This window comes from Pezoporus flaviventris, unplaced genomic scaffold (genome assembly GCF_033815535.1).
Source record: "Pezoporus flaviventris isolate CSIRO_AGI_PZ_B2104156 unplaced genomic scaffold, CSIRO_AGI_Pfla_v1 ptg000016l, whole genome shotgun sequence".
NCBI classification, from domain to species: Eukaryota; Metazoa; Chordata; class Aves; order Psittaciformes; family Psittacidae; genus Pezoporus; species Pezoporus flaviventris.
The window spans coordinates 192,765-207,325 of record NW_026892564.1 but is presented as its reverse complement, the minus strand read 5'-3'; the positions used below and the strand labels follow the sequence as shown (position 1 = coordinate 207,325).

At 40.3% G+C, this 14,561-nt stretch overlaps 1 protein-coding gene and 1 non-coding gene across 3 annotated transcripts; both read left to right on the top strand.

Moving 5' to 3' along the window:
• Positions 1 to 3,026: 3,026 nt before the first annotated feature.
• On the top strand, positions 3,027 to 12,304 carry SLC25A3 (solute carrier family 25 member 3). 2 transcript variants are annotated; one of them, XM_061454538.1, is made up of 8 exons: positions 3,027 to 3,176; positions 3,326 to 3,479; positions 7,413 to 7,534; positions 10,052 to 10,231; positions 10,342 to 10,523; positions 11,196 to 11,368; positions 11,739 to 11,849; positions 11,968 to 12,304. In XM_061454538.1, the coding sequence occupies exons 2-8, from the start codon at positions 3,332 to 3,334 to the stop codon at positions 12,126 to 12,128; spliced, it is 1,077 nt and encodes a 358-aa protein (XP_061310522.1). In that variant the 5' UTR covers positions 3,027 to 3,176; positions 3,326 to 3,331; the 3' UTR covers positions 12,129 to 12,304. The 2 variants fall into 2 exon arrangements, with proteins under 2 accessions (XP_061310522.1, XP_061310523.1); XM_061454539.1 differs by lacking the exon at positions 7,413 to 7,534 and adding an exon at positions 7,127 to 7,248.
• LOC133270020 (small nucleolar RNA SNORA53) lies at positions 10,646 to 10,885 on the top strand. Its single transcript, XR_009743651.1, has one exon. It is a non-coding gene; the product is annotated as a small nucleolar RNA SNORA53 (small nucleolar RNA).
• Positions 12,305 to 14,561: the final 2,257 nt, after the last annotated feature.

Sequence of the window (14,561 nt, the reverse complement as noted above, 5' to 3'; positions counted from 1 at the left end):
GCTGAGTACCAAAATAATGCCTTTAATTAATACAAGCTCCAAAAAGAGGCTGTTCAGCTGAGAATTATGAATAAAGCTTGTAAAATTGTGTGGCATGTCTTCTACATAGTATATTTTTGGCTTGCTTTGAAGTTGCATATTGGGCTGATAAGCTTTTTTTTCTTTTTTTTTTTTTTTTTAAATCAAAACCTTTATCTGACTGGCCAAAATAAATATGGGGATGGATTATAATTTTAAATCTTGTGTTTAACAGACTTAGGCTTTCCAGCACATCCTTTATTGTCTGTTAATACAGCTTTTACTGTATGTTTAGTAAGGCTACCTGTCTTTATCTAAAACTTTTCCTATGTCTTAAGCTTTTTTTCCTTAGGGAGTGTACCAGGCTGCTTTCCACCAGTGCAAAAGCAAGCTATCACAGATGTATACATACATGTATGTGTTCATACAACATAGGGCCTACAAGTTAATTTAACTTGTAGTCCTAAGGTGGCATAGATACCTCTAAGAAATATGTATTGATATTGAAAAGTAATTCCTCAGATTCTCTGTCCCACCTCACTTTGAAATTCTTTGTCAGCATTGGTACATTGGGGAGAATTTAGATAAAAAAGATCATCAGATGAGGAGGGGACTCTTAGGCCATTTAGAGATTTTGTTAGTTCCTGCATTCAGATGATGTAATTTCAACCTAGCTAGTTTAGATCCTGTTGAAGGAGAATGCTGCAGTGTTAAGGCTTTGGCTGTGAAACTTACAGCTTGAATTGATCTGTTACTGATTCTTTAGAATCATGGTCTAGTAGTTCTGGTGTTAATAGAATAAATAAGTAAAATACATGCTTATGACAGGAGCAGATGCTACTTGTGCTAACTTGATTATCAAAGATGTGGTTGGTTGTTTCACCATCTCATTGTGTATTTTTAAAAGCAGTATGTCATCTGGAGAACAAGTTTACAAGTGCTTTGATTTTACTTGCAGGCTTCACCAAAATGTTAGAACTATGAGGAGTTACTGTAGGACAGAAACTAGTCTGCAGTTGGTTGATTGTGTGCTGCTTGGGGGGGGGGGGGGAGATGGAGGGTGTGTGTGGTGGGTGTTAGTAACAGAAGGATAGATGTAAGTAAGTAAACTTTGGAGTTGCGAAACTGTCATTTTCCTAAATTCCACAAATTTGAAACGTAAAATGGTTTTAATCAAAGATTAATTTTTACAACAGCTCTTTTTACTGTGAATCTGACAGAAGTGGACACCAAAAGGTAACATCTTGCAAGTTTTCATCTATTACTAATTTTGATATGTGTCAGAAAATCAGATTAATCTAGCTAGTTTGAATTACGTGCTGTTGCTATTTTATTCTTTCACAGATGGGAAATGGTATGCATTCAGCAGAAACACATTATTCTGGTATTTTCACAGGGTTATGTTAGACTGCTGGTTAACTGTACTTGTTAACAGTACTGCTGTTAAAAGTTAATTGGCAGCTAAACCCAAAGAAACTGATGGTTCTGCAGACTATAAAGTGTCAGTACTAGTTGTGCATAAAAATTGCCATTAGATGTATGTATAGTCACATATTCATCCTTCATAATTGGAACAGAGGTTATCTCTATGTTCTGCAAGAATTTCAATCATTTAAATGTACTTTGGTTTGTGAAATTTGGCTTTTAGAAAACATTGCTGCCAACAATTGTTTAAATGCAGGTGAGTAGAGCAGAACAGTAGCAAAATGAACAATTCTGGCCTGTCTCCCTTGCTGCCAGTGGCAGGAAAGTGAGCAGCACTTTAGGTTCTCAGCTGGTAGCCAAGTGAAAGTAAAGAATCAAGTTCAGCCGGCCTTTTCCTGCTTGGCAGTTGGAATCAAGTTTACTCAAGAGGGATTTAACCAACCTAGACTTTTATAACAATGCTAGGAAGCATGTGTCATTTTTGCCTGTGTATGATTGTGGTTCAGTAGGAGCTGCTGAGTTGCCAAAGGGGTGTTTCTGCAGGTGTGCTCTCAGTATGGGTCCCTGCCTGGAAGTAATAGCTGGGATGTTCAGTGTGTGCCTCCTGCTGTGCTGTCTGCTGCGCTTACGTTACGGAGCACTGTAATGGAAGGGGTATGAGTGAGATAGTGAGAACTTGGGAGTTCTTATCTCTCAATAACCAGAGAGCTGAACTGTGTTGCACTGGTAAATCCACTAAAATGAGTGAAATCACACTGTTATGAGAAAGTGTAGTTTAAGGTAGTTAAGGGTAAGCATGGGTGTTCTGTTAAATAACACTCCACTTGCAACAAAACAGTATCTCACAATTATTCTGACAGCAGCTGTAGCTGTTGTTGCACAGGCCCTTGCTAGCTTGCAGGCTTGCCATTGGAAGGAGAAATGCAGTTGTAGAGGCTGTGGGCAGAGTGGTGGCCTCTCTCTTGTCTGTGCTGGGTCTGGCATGGTGCTGCAGCAGGGGCCTGGCCAGAGGGGTGCGGCTTTTGTTGAAGGAGTTGCTTCTTGCAGCTTTGCCAGGAAGTATCACTAGCTGTGAGTAAACAGAACTGGACTTCTTTAAACTCATCTTAAACTCTGGGTGTGATTGTCGCCTGCTCTGTGAACCAAGAACAGCTTGCTAGTGCTAGAAGCAGGCCGTTGGAGCAGGAGTATGGGAGTGTCCCGGGCTGTAGCTCTGCGGACTGGCTAGCAAGTGCCCAGATACGGGCAGAACGACGGAAGGCTCAGAAGTTCAGGCACAGAGTTTTAACAGGGAGGGTGCACCAATACCTCCCTTCCGAGCTACCCAACAAGTCACAGCCTTCTTCAGGCCTGTCGCAGCTGCGGCGCTCGCCTGACCTAGGCAAGGGCACGGGGCAGCCGACCGGCCCGTGAACCGACCGGCAGCTGTGGCGCGCAGCCAGTGCCCCGTCCCCAGCAGCTCCGCCTGGCGCAGCCTAGTAGCCCCGGGATAAGGGTTGACCCGACCCCCTCACCTCCCCCGGCACGGAGCGCAGCCGTGAAGGGCGGGAGGGGGAACGGCGAAGGGTGGTGGTCGCTGCTGCGCGTGCGCGGTAGTGCCGGTTGGCAGCGCGTCTCTGCCAATCGCTCTGCAGCTTCTTGGGCTGTGACTCCGCCCCTTGTGCCGGCGAAGGACAAAGTGACGGAGCCGGGCCCGCGGTCAGCCTCTGCGCGCGCTGCCGCCATCTTAGGAGGTGAGTCAGGACAGCATTGGGCTGCCCGCTCGCCGGGACCCGCTGTTCGCCCTGGGGCGACGGGCCGCATCTTGGGTGCGGGACTAGCCGTACGGGCCCCTGGAGGGTCCCGCAGTCCCACGCCGCTCTGCTCTTTTCGCCCGCTTCAGGTCACCATGTTCTCCTCCATCGCGCCGCTCGCCCGGCTCAACCCCTTCTACGCGCCGCATTTCCAGCCGATCCAGGATGGGGTGAGGAAGCGAGCGGAGCCCACCGAGGGGCCCACCACGCGGCGGAGCTTGGCGGCCGCATCCGCCGGTGAAGGTGAGAGCGGGAGGGAGGGATGGCGGCCGTGGCGAGGCCCGCGGGCGGGTAAGGCGCCCTTGCCAGCCCGATCTCCGCTCACGCGGGCTTGCGGCGGCCGGGGTGGCGGAAAGAGGGTTAACGCTTACTGGATTAGGCCGGGCCGGGGAGGAGCGGCTCTGTAGCGGGCGCTGGGCCTACGCGCTCGCTTGGAGGACGAGGAAGGGCACGGGCCGGGGAGGCGCTGGTGGCAGCTTCCGCTCCCCGTGCGGTGTGTGCTAAGTGATAGCGGGGATCCGACGTGACAGGGGAAGGTGCTGGTTTGGAGTAATGAGAGAGAGCGCTGATCGAGTCTGTTTCGGGGCAAGAGTGCATTTGCTGGCTTCTGGGCCTGCAGCCTCGAGGGCTGGGACTTCAGGCCTACGCTTCTTTATTCCTTGGAGAAGAGCAGCATGTGAATCTGGATGGATTTGAAATACTTTTTTTTTTTTTTTACCTTTTTTTTTGCTATTCCTCTTACTTTTCTCCGTGTTTATTTAGAGCTGGACATCTGAACATCCAGACACATTAGAGGTGCCCTTTGTAGTTGTTGGGCATGCACCAGATGGCTCTGCTGTCTTAAGATACAGTGATGCATTTTAGATTTTAGGTGCAAGTGTTTCCTTATTGCGTTTGTGACTTCAAAGGTCAGACCTTGATGAGACTACTAATAGTGGAGGTAGATGTTAAAATTCTAATTATTTTAAGCTTTTGATAACTTGAAAGCATGCCTCTACTTTTAATTAAAAAAATAAAATGAAATTGCAGTAGTACTACTTTCAGCAAGATACTCATCTGAAGTACTATGCTTACGGAAGTGTGTTAATCCTCTTGCATGAACATTCATATGATATATGAAAGAGAGATAAACTTGTTGGATTTTATTACATTTTCAAAAAAGTACTTCTGACTTTCAGTGTGGTAATCTTGTTGCTTACTAGCTAAAGCCATAAATTATTCTTTGATATGCTGAATATATTCAGTGGTTGCACTTATTTCTTGAAAGCGTGAAGCATGATCTTCATCTTGTTTGAAAGCATATGCTGTCAAAGGTAACCAGAGTTTCTTATTCTTCATAGTTTTTTCTGCTGTGTTCATTCTTTCATGGACCAGTTGGTTCTCTGGCCTTTGTGTTGGAGGTTCACACATTTCAGAAGATATCTGAGCTTACACAAGGTCATACAAAGTCAGTACAAACCACAAGGTCTTTTGAGCTCATCTCAGAGCATTAACTCTAGGATAGTTCAGAGGCAAAGTGTTTTATGATCAGCTCTTGGAATTTGCCCTTGTTAATGTTTCAGATCAGAAGCAGAGAAATCAAATAATTATGATACAGCTATCTTAATAGGTAGACAAGTTTTTGGTCTGTATGTTTATGTTTGAGTAGCATGAGGGTGTTTGTCCTAAGTCCCCTTCTAGGTATGTCAGAATAATTTTCTTGCTCTCTGTACTACATGCTTATCCAGTTTTCTTTTCATGTAACAGTCTTTAGGAAATTTAATTCTTTTAAAATAGAAAGCCTGGTATGTAGTGTGGCTTTCTTTCCCTAATATTGCTGTACCATTACAAACTTAGGTACCTGTAAAGAGCTGAAGCCTAATCAATACCGGCTTGCTTTTCCTAATTACTTGGTTTTGAACACCTGACCAGCAGGTCAGTCTGAACAATAGCATTATAATAAAACAGGTACATAAAGCTCTAGTTTTTTGTGATTTCTACCGTTGTCTGTCAATTGAGGAGTATCACTTGTAACAGTAAATTATTGTGAAAAAGGGAATGTGAATGAGCACTTCTGGTATCTGGGCATCATGATAACTGCTGCAGTACTGTTGTGCAGCAGGCCAAAGATTCAGCTAGACAGAGCTACCCTGAAATACAGACTCAAGAGTCTGTTCTTTGATTACACCTTCATAGAAAACCGTGTTTGTGTTTAGCAAGTCATACTAGCAAATTGTAAGCAGAATGTTACTACTGCTTGCAAGTCTGCTAGCATAACCAACCTTTTTTAGAGGCGTGTGTGAGTCCTGGACCAGCATATTTACAGTCTTGAGTAATATCTCAATTTAAAAAAAAATACTCATAGGTTATGCATTATTCTGATTGTTAACTGATTTCATCCTTCAAGTATAGGCTTAATATAGTGTCTGTGTTTCAGTATTTGTTATTTTAAAGTGGAGAAAAAGTGACACTTCTATTGCCTTGTTGATTAATTATGAAGAGTAAGGTGAGAAATACGAACATAACAGGCAATACAAAGCCTGCAGTAGTTGAGGGAAGAAGTTCCCTTCCCTCAAGCGAAGTTAGAAGCTGGAAAAGCCTGCTAGTGTTAACTGGTGCTCTGTTGATGCTGTTGAATGTAGTTGTAAATTTTTGTTGATGTTCATAAAGGAATTTATTACAGAAGAAAAAAAAGCCCAGAGAAGTTCTCAGAAGCTCTGAATAAAGTTAGGGTTTTGCTGACTTTTGATTTTCATTACTGTTTTTGTGAGGATAGTTCTTATTAAGTTGCTGTAACACTAATGTCTGTTCCATTATATTGAAGTAACACCACTAGATTTAACAGAAAAAGAACCTAGGTTGTCCATTTCTACTCTGGGGAATATTTTCTATGTGATGTATTGTTTTCTATATGCTTATTCAATATATTGCTTTTGCTTATGTATTTAAAATGCTAAGTATAATAGCAGAATGGTGTTGCTACCTCATGCTTATTTCATACTGTTAATTGTAAAAATTACAAAAAAAAAATTGTTTCTTGGTTGTCCCTCATCATGCCCTCTGTAGCTTCTTCAAAAATGGAAGAGGGAAACTCATCCTTTTTTTTTTTCTAGCTCTAGTAACTTTGCGTCAATGGAATTTATGAAAAATAATAACCTGTTCTTTAAAGACTGGATGGTTTTATACATAGTACTATAGGGAGCAGTGCAAATGAAATATCCTTGATTAAACATGATGGGAAGATTCTTTCATGAACCTTGTTTGTAGGCATTGAATGTGATAATAAGATGCAGTTTCACTAAACAGAAGCTGTATAAATCTGAGATTGTTTTAGACTGAAAAACATCTGTATGAATCTGTAAAATACCTGAAAGTGTATCTGCATAAAGAAAAAAAATCCGGTGCTGATCTTGTAGTTCTGTATGGTTTCTACTTAAATACCTAAGTTGTACTATCATAGAATATTTAACCAAAGAAGCTGTAATACTAGAGAAATACTATTCTTGCTTAATTCCTTGATGTAAGAAAATGTTGGACATTGCAGCTCTGAGTCATAATTTCTGTTAGCAGCTTCTGAGATTCATTTCTATGGTTTAAGTGTGCTGAGTGCTAAGACTTGACTGTTTCTTCCATTGCTATTTTCATTTATTTATTTATTTATTTATTTATTAAGGAACAAACTTAATTTCAAAGGCTTAGAACCAAATCTTGTCAGTCCAAGAGATGCTAATTCAAAGCAAGGGAATTATTTTTGAGTATAACACTACAGTTGAACAATACAATATGGGAGATTATTTCAGTGTAATACTTTTAAGAAGGTAGCAGTCAATTTTATTTCTTTTCTGAGCTTTGTTGCTGTTTATGATTGATCCTATATATATAATTTTTTTAATTTTTTTTTAATTAACTAGAATACAGCTGTGCATATGGCTCAAACAGATTCTTTTTGCTTTGTGGCCTTGGTGGGATTATTAGCTGTGGAACAACACATACAGCACTGGTTCCTCTAGACCTGGTTAAATGCAGAATGCAGGTTTGTGCTGCATGTCGGTATGTGGTAGCATTGACAAAGTGTGTTTAGTGTGGTATATTTAATCTACTAATGAACTGGAGGGATAAGCTATCCCCTGGACATATTGTCTAACAGTGCATGGAGTTTATGCAAAAGCATGGTGTGTCTTTTATTTTTTGCTGCAGAATACAGTTGTGAATATGGCTCGCTCAAGTTTTATGCTCTCTGTGGCGTTGGTGGGGTCCTAAGTTGTGGCCTGACGCACACTGCTGTTGTACCTCTGGATTTAGTGAAATGTCGTATGCAGGTTTGTATTAACTTAAAAATTTCTTAAGGTGGTTCTCTATGTGGCCAGCACATTAAGATTTTACAGCAGGGACACTAAATTTTTATGGAGGATAGGAAGTAAGTAAACATGAATTAACTCTGCTGTTGTGAGCCTAACAACGTACCGCTTTCAAGAGAAGCAGAGGCATTTGAGATAATCTGGGTGAATTATTTTTGTCTGAATTGAAAACACCTTTGACTGATTTTGCTGAAAGGCACCAACCATGATGTTACTCTTTGCTGGCTGGTAGGCTCTCTAACACTGTGTGGTGTTGGAGAAAGAAAATAGTATCTTTGCTATTCTGAAGATCTGTGGGTTTTTAGCTTGAAGTGACATGCATGTATAATTTGATCCATTAACATTGTGGATTATCAGTGCATGGTTTATGGATTGGATACTTTATGATAATGCCACTTTGAATAGAATGGGCAAAACTTGATATGGTATTGGTAAAGCCATCGGTGCTTGTGGTTACTCTTGAAGTGGTTCTTGATAGAATTGAAAGGGATGTCATCACATCACACTTAATTTGCAATAACAGTTTCCACAGTAAAATCATCTAGTGAACAGCCGTAGATAGAAACGTACTACTGGATTTATTCAGGCAAATCTGTGCCTCAAGAAAAACAAATTGAAGCAAACTTCTAAATTTTGGGAAATACAGTAGTTAATGACTTCCCTTTTGCGTAGGCTGACTGACTATTGAAGTGGCAGTTTTGTAATGGTAGAACTGAGATTAGGAGGGAACAGTGAATTTAACAAGACCTATTAGTGACATTAGGAATACTGAATGTGGTGTTCTTTAAAATTGTGTTATTCTGAAAGGCCTTTATTTAGCATCCTTTGTAGGAGAACCTTTTTCATGTACTTGAGAGCACCTGAGGTTCTGGTCTCAAACTAGTAATTCTGTAAAACAGCCGTACCTCAATTGACGGCAGCATGCTGCTTTCTACAAAATTTGCATCAAGACAAGGTTAACTGTAGGAATTCCCTGTTTCTGCTAGTGGGGAATAGCTGTAGTTGTAGCTCTGTATGTGTTATTGAAAATGTAGCTTAAGTGCACTCTTTCATTGTTACAGACTTCAGAATACAAGATTGGTACCTTGACTACCCATACCTAAGGTTGAGTTTCCTGAGGAGATTGATCGATCATGGGTAGAGAAGATATAGCATCTCAGTTGTTAATCTGACTCCAGATTGGGTTAACAGGCATAAGTCTTGAGAGAGACACAGTGCTGCGTATACAACTGGAAGCGAGGCCTCATGCTTTCCAGGCTTCAGCTGTGTGATTGGTGTGCACAGTTTGGGCTGCTAGTCCTGGGCTCCCCTACATGGCAAGGGTAGTGACACTTCCCCTTTCTTCTCCAGCAGTTAGAGGAAGGTGTGGATTCCTGGTGTTACATTGTAAAATCTGTCAGCATGTATCTCTATACAGATCCAGTACAGAGGACCTTACTGATGCTTCCTAGATGCTCCAGGCAGGAACCCTTTGCCTGCTCTTACGTTTTTTTAAGAAGAGGTCAGCTTTTATGTAGATGATAATTAAGCATAATTATGACACAAATATAGTCTTATTTTACAGTACCCACTTAAATACCCAGTATTATGAAATTCTGGATGTTTAGGTGAACTAGGTCTCAAAGTAGGTTCTTGCCAGACTGCAAGACAAAATAACAGTCACTTCAGGTTGGCACATGTGTTCCATAGCTCTTTCTGAAATCGTTAGTTGACTTCTTGTTTGATACCTTCCTTATTCTCTGAGGAAACATTAGATGATGTCATATATGAAAATTAACATTATGATGAGACTTAAAATTTGTCAGAATGACGTACTTATTCACATTGGTCCTTTTTAAAATTTCTAATGAGTTATTAATGAAATCTCACTCAAAAGTTTTGTGTGCAGAAAATAATTTGTATGTACCCTTTACTTTGAAGTGAAAGTGCAAGTATAGAAGTTTTTGAGTACTCTTTGATCTGCTTTGCTCTATCTGTCTGAATTGAACTGGGTAGAGGGATCATACTAACCTTTTCTGATAAAGAATCAGGTGAATTGTCAGGCTTGGTTTGTGGCAACACCTGGGTGTTGATAGGTGTGTAAAGTGATTGAGATTGCTGACAGAAGCTATCAAATTTTGAAAGAATCTGATCTAAACAGAATTATATAAGTATACTACTGACAGGGTTAGAATAGTGATTTCAGTAAATCTTTTTCAGAAAGTCATATTATTGATTTGGAGAATAAATGTAAAGCAAAATTCACATGGTTGGTTTGTTCCCAGTTACTGAGGAACATACTGGCTGTTAAAGTAAGGGCTTGAGACTAGCAAATAACCATTACGGTTACATTAGTGTAACCTTGTGAGTACGTCATTTGTCCAGGGACCATAGGAAGCCAGCTGTATGAGGAATTTAAGAATTTTATGTTTCAGATGGTGGGGGGCTGAGAGGAAAGTAGTAAGCTATATCAAGCAATTAACTGCCTATTCTGTTTAGGTTGATCCACAAAAATACAAGAGCATCTTCAATGGATTTTCAGTGACAATCAAGGAAGATGGTGTTCGTGGCTTGGCTAAGGGTTGGGCTCCAACCTTTTTTGGATATTCCATGCAGGGGCTTTGTAAATTTGGTTTCTATGAAGTTTTCAAGATCCTGTATGGCAACATGCTAGGAGAGGTAAGCCTTAAGTGGTTTACGTGACAGTATGTTTATTGTAGTATTAGTAACACAGAGTATTCACAAAAGCATGATTCATTAACAAAACTGTGTGTTTAAATTCCCTTCAGGAAAATGCATACTTGTGGCGTACTTCACTATATTTAGCTGCATCTGCCAGTGCAGAATTTTTTGCTGACATTGCTCTGGCTCCAATGGAAGCTGCTAAAGTTCGAATTCAGACACAGCCTGGATACGCTAACACTCTGCGGGAGGCTGTACCTAAAATGTTTGGAGAAGAAGGCATCTGGGCGTAAGTATCTCTTGATTATAATTTTTTTATTCAGGATCTTGATGTTGAGTATTTTTTTTCCTAATGAAGAACTGTTGCTAAAACTAATTGTGGCTTTAGCGTATAATACTGACTGTTAATTCCACATGCTCCTTAGATCCATCTTTGTGAGTATCTTTGTGCTGAGTTCTGCTGGATAACTTCATTTTCTAGCAGTCCCAGTCAGAGATATTCAGCAACTTTTTGGTTGTACAGTCAAAGATGCTTGAGTCATTGGCATGTAAGAGTAATATAACTGCATGTTAGCTTTCTGTTCTGATAGAAGTGGCTGTAAATACACAAGTCATTTATTGCTATCAGGACTTGGCTGGTATGCAGACATAAGCCTTACTGCACTTGTAGTATCAGTACTGCATTAGTGCAGTGTTTTGGGATCTGAAGTGACTACAGAAACAGCCGTGCAGTATAGGGATCAGGTAAATTCTAATTCATGTTGCTGTTGTAAGTTAATACTCGGGAACTAATAAAACTTAAATTTCTGCTATGTATGTATTGAGACACTGAACCCTTACAGTGTCAGTATTTAGAAGTTACATTCTTGATGGCAACAGTAAGCTAACGCACACACCAAGTTAGAAATGTACCTTAAGTGCTGGAGAAAATCAAACTGAATTTGGCTCTTCTCTTTTTAAGTTTCTATAAAGGTGTTGCTCCATTATGGATGAGACAGATTCCATACACAATGATGAAATTTGCCTGTTTTGAACGTACTGTTGAAGCTCTCTACAAGTATGTCGTTCCCAAGCCACGAAATGAATGTACAAAAGGAGAACAACTGGTAGTCACATTTGTGGCAGGCTATATTGGTAAGGAATCTTTTAAGTCTTACACTTCATTAATGGACTACTGCAATTCTGTAAGCCTGTCCCTTTTCAGAATATCAAATAGATGTGACTGGAATAAGAGAAATTACATATAACTTTAAATGTGCAGGGAAAAAAACCCCACACTAATCTGTAAGTGGCAAATGGGTCTGTAGTAGGACAGTACTCTTAATTGTTCCTATATATTACCGATATTAATGTCCAAATATAGAAACTGCAGTTTGAAGATACTAAGAGGCTTGCCATAATTTCTGTGCAGTTTATTAGAAGGTGTTTCAGGTAGTTGTACTTCATGTACACAGTTATGGTACAGGTAAAATACCACAGAACTAATGTCAAATTATTCTTTCAGCTGGTGTGTTCTGTGCTATTGTGTCCCATCCTGCTGACTCTGTAGTGTCTGTGTTGAACAAAGAAAAGGGCAGTTCTGCTTCACAGGTTCTTCAGAGGCTTGGATTCAAAGGTACATCTTTCCTTTTGTGTATTTTGGATCAAGCATTTATGGCATGTTGTGTTTGGGGGGGGGATTTCTTTTTTTCCTGTTGTCTTACACCTCTCATGTTTTTTGTTTTGCTCTGCAGGTGTATGGAAGGGTCTGTTTGCCCGTATCATTATGATTGGTACCCTGACTGCGCTACAGTGGTTCATCTATGATTCTGTGAAGGTCTATTTCAGACTTCCTCGTCCGCCTCCACCAGAAATGCCAGAATCTCTGAAGAAGAAGCTTGGTCTAACCGAGTAGACAACTCATGGACTGACTGTACTGGCCCTCCCAGTGATGAGTTTCATGAAACTTTTATATATTTGACTATGTAGAAAACAAACTGTATATGATACTGTTATTGGCTGCGCCCTCATCCCACGTGAGGGTTTAAATTCTACCACTGTCATTGCCTGAAATAAATGAGAAAGAGAGTGCTTAGTGTCTCTTTACTACTGCATCTGTAACCTCCATTTCATAGCAGCAAATACCTCAAATACTCCTTCCCACCTCATCCCTCCCCCCCCCCCCCCCCCCCCCCAGTAATAATAAAAATAGTAATCTGCACTTCAGGAGCTAGCGAATTGTGAAACAATTGTAACAGAAATAGGTTTTCAATGTTTCTAGAGAAGTGCCGAGAACGTATCCTTGCAGACCTGCGGAAACTTAACTGCAGTTCTATGCACTTTGAGTCTAACATTGTATTTGCCTGTAATAAGCTGCTACTGTAGAACAGCTGAATGGTTGAGATGCGAATGAGTCTGACATGGCCTCCTGGTCATGTTATGGGTGTTCTCCATAGAGGTAGAAGGAACCTTGTGTGTAATAGAGCTGTTTCTGCTTTGGGGTGGTCATCCCAATATAACTAACCTAGGCTAACTTTAATTTTTGCTTCTGTTGGCTTTGAACCACACCAAAGAACTCAGTGCTTTTGGTTGTACTGTGGGTACTCCTGGAGTTTGATACATTTTTTATATATATATTTTTTCCCCTCAATTAGTTTAATATGAAGTTTTGTTTGAACAATGCCCTAATGCAGTGCAAGAAGCTATACCTTTTTTTTTTTTTTAGCTTTAACAAGAGGAAATCTAGGCTCCTAGGCATGAAGTGGAAGCACTCATGCAGTGTTCTGTTAAGGCAGTGAATTTTTTCCCAGCCTTTTTCAGAAAGGTGAGCATTCTGCCTTGTGGCTATTCAGAAACACACAGATGATATCACATTGAGAAAAATCCAGGAAATGCTTGATAATATGTAAAGGGTTCATCATAACCAGCACTACTTTGTTTGCTTAGTACAGCTGGAGCTCAAGTGTCTTTTGTGCAAAACTGTTTGGATATGCTGCCTTTCAGCATGTGAGCTGATGACACTGAACTTGGCGTTCACGTGCATTGCATTGCTGCTGTTTCTTCTGTCTTTCAGAGTCAAAAGAGCAATTAAAGCAGGTGACACTGGAGTAGCATAAGTACTGACCATTGCATCTAGCTGGAGTCTGGTGTTCCTGCTGCTATTTTACCTAATGTTGAGCTTCTTACCGTCTGGGAAAACCCTCCAGCTTCCAAGATTTTGGATGGTTAATGCTAAACAAGCAAGTTGAGCCTTAGTTTGAATTGCTGCCTTGCAAAAATACTGAAAAAAGCCTACAATTGCTCTATTTACTTGTCACCATAACACTAGACACATTATTGGAGTGGTTTGTATCTAACTGCATTGAGCAGCAAAGTCAAATCCTGTAAATTGAAATGAACCATTTGTACAAGAATTTTAGTGCTGAATTAAATGTATTTCATGTTACAAGTATGTACATCTCATAGCCCCATTGAGAGCGAGAAGCTTTGAAGTTAGGAGCATTTAATCATTTGTTACATAAAAGCTTCCTTGGAGAAGAGTGTCAACTATGACTTGACCTTGTATCAGTCAAGCCCATTGGTATTAAATCAGCTTTTGAAGTTAACTTTTGTATTTAGTTCAACTTGGTAGAAAAAACAGTACTGCTGTTGTATACTGAAAATCAGAGTTTCTTTAAAGTCGTGTTTTATCCTGGGAGGCTTTCTTTTTCTTTTTTTTTTTTTTTTTCCCCTTGGGAAACATCTCAAGTTTCTTTTAATCCTGCGAAAGTGAAGTACTTTTGTCAAATTTTAAGGCTTGCAGAGAAGCGAAATTAACTTGGCTCATGCAGTTGCGGTAGTCTGATTGTCATGTAATTCAGTGATAATCTACGTTTCTCAAGACTTGTCATTCTGGAGCGAAACTGTGCAGTTTTTCTCTAGAATTGGGTCTCTTGTGCATCCATTTTAAATACAGTAATGTGCAGTAAAGTAATTTTAGAATCTGAAATCCATTTACTCGTTGCTTGAGGGTAGACCTGAAACTATCTTTTCAAAGATGCTCAGATAATTTTATCAGGGTAAATCTGAGATAAGACTACAAGGGGCAGCTGGCTGTTCCCCTTTTCTAATGTAACTGAGAAAGGGAAAATAGTGCTACTTCTAATGCTGGGTTTCACAGAAAACACAAGAAAGAGAATTTCCTTGCAGGTGCTGACTTCATTAATGTTCAGCTATGGGCTTGTTTGGATGCTTGTGATGAAGGGGTTTAATATACACTCTATCACCAGTCAACCCACTGGTGTTTTAAATAAGCTTCAGTGGGAAAACTGCAGTATTAAAATGCATTTAAAAGGTCAACTTTATAACT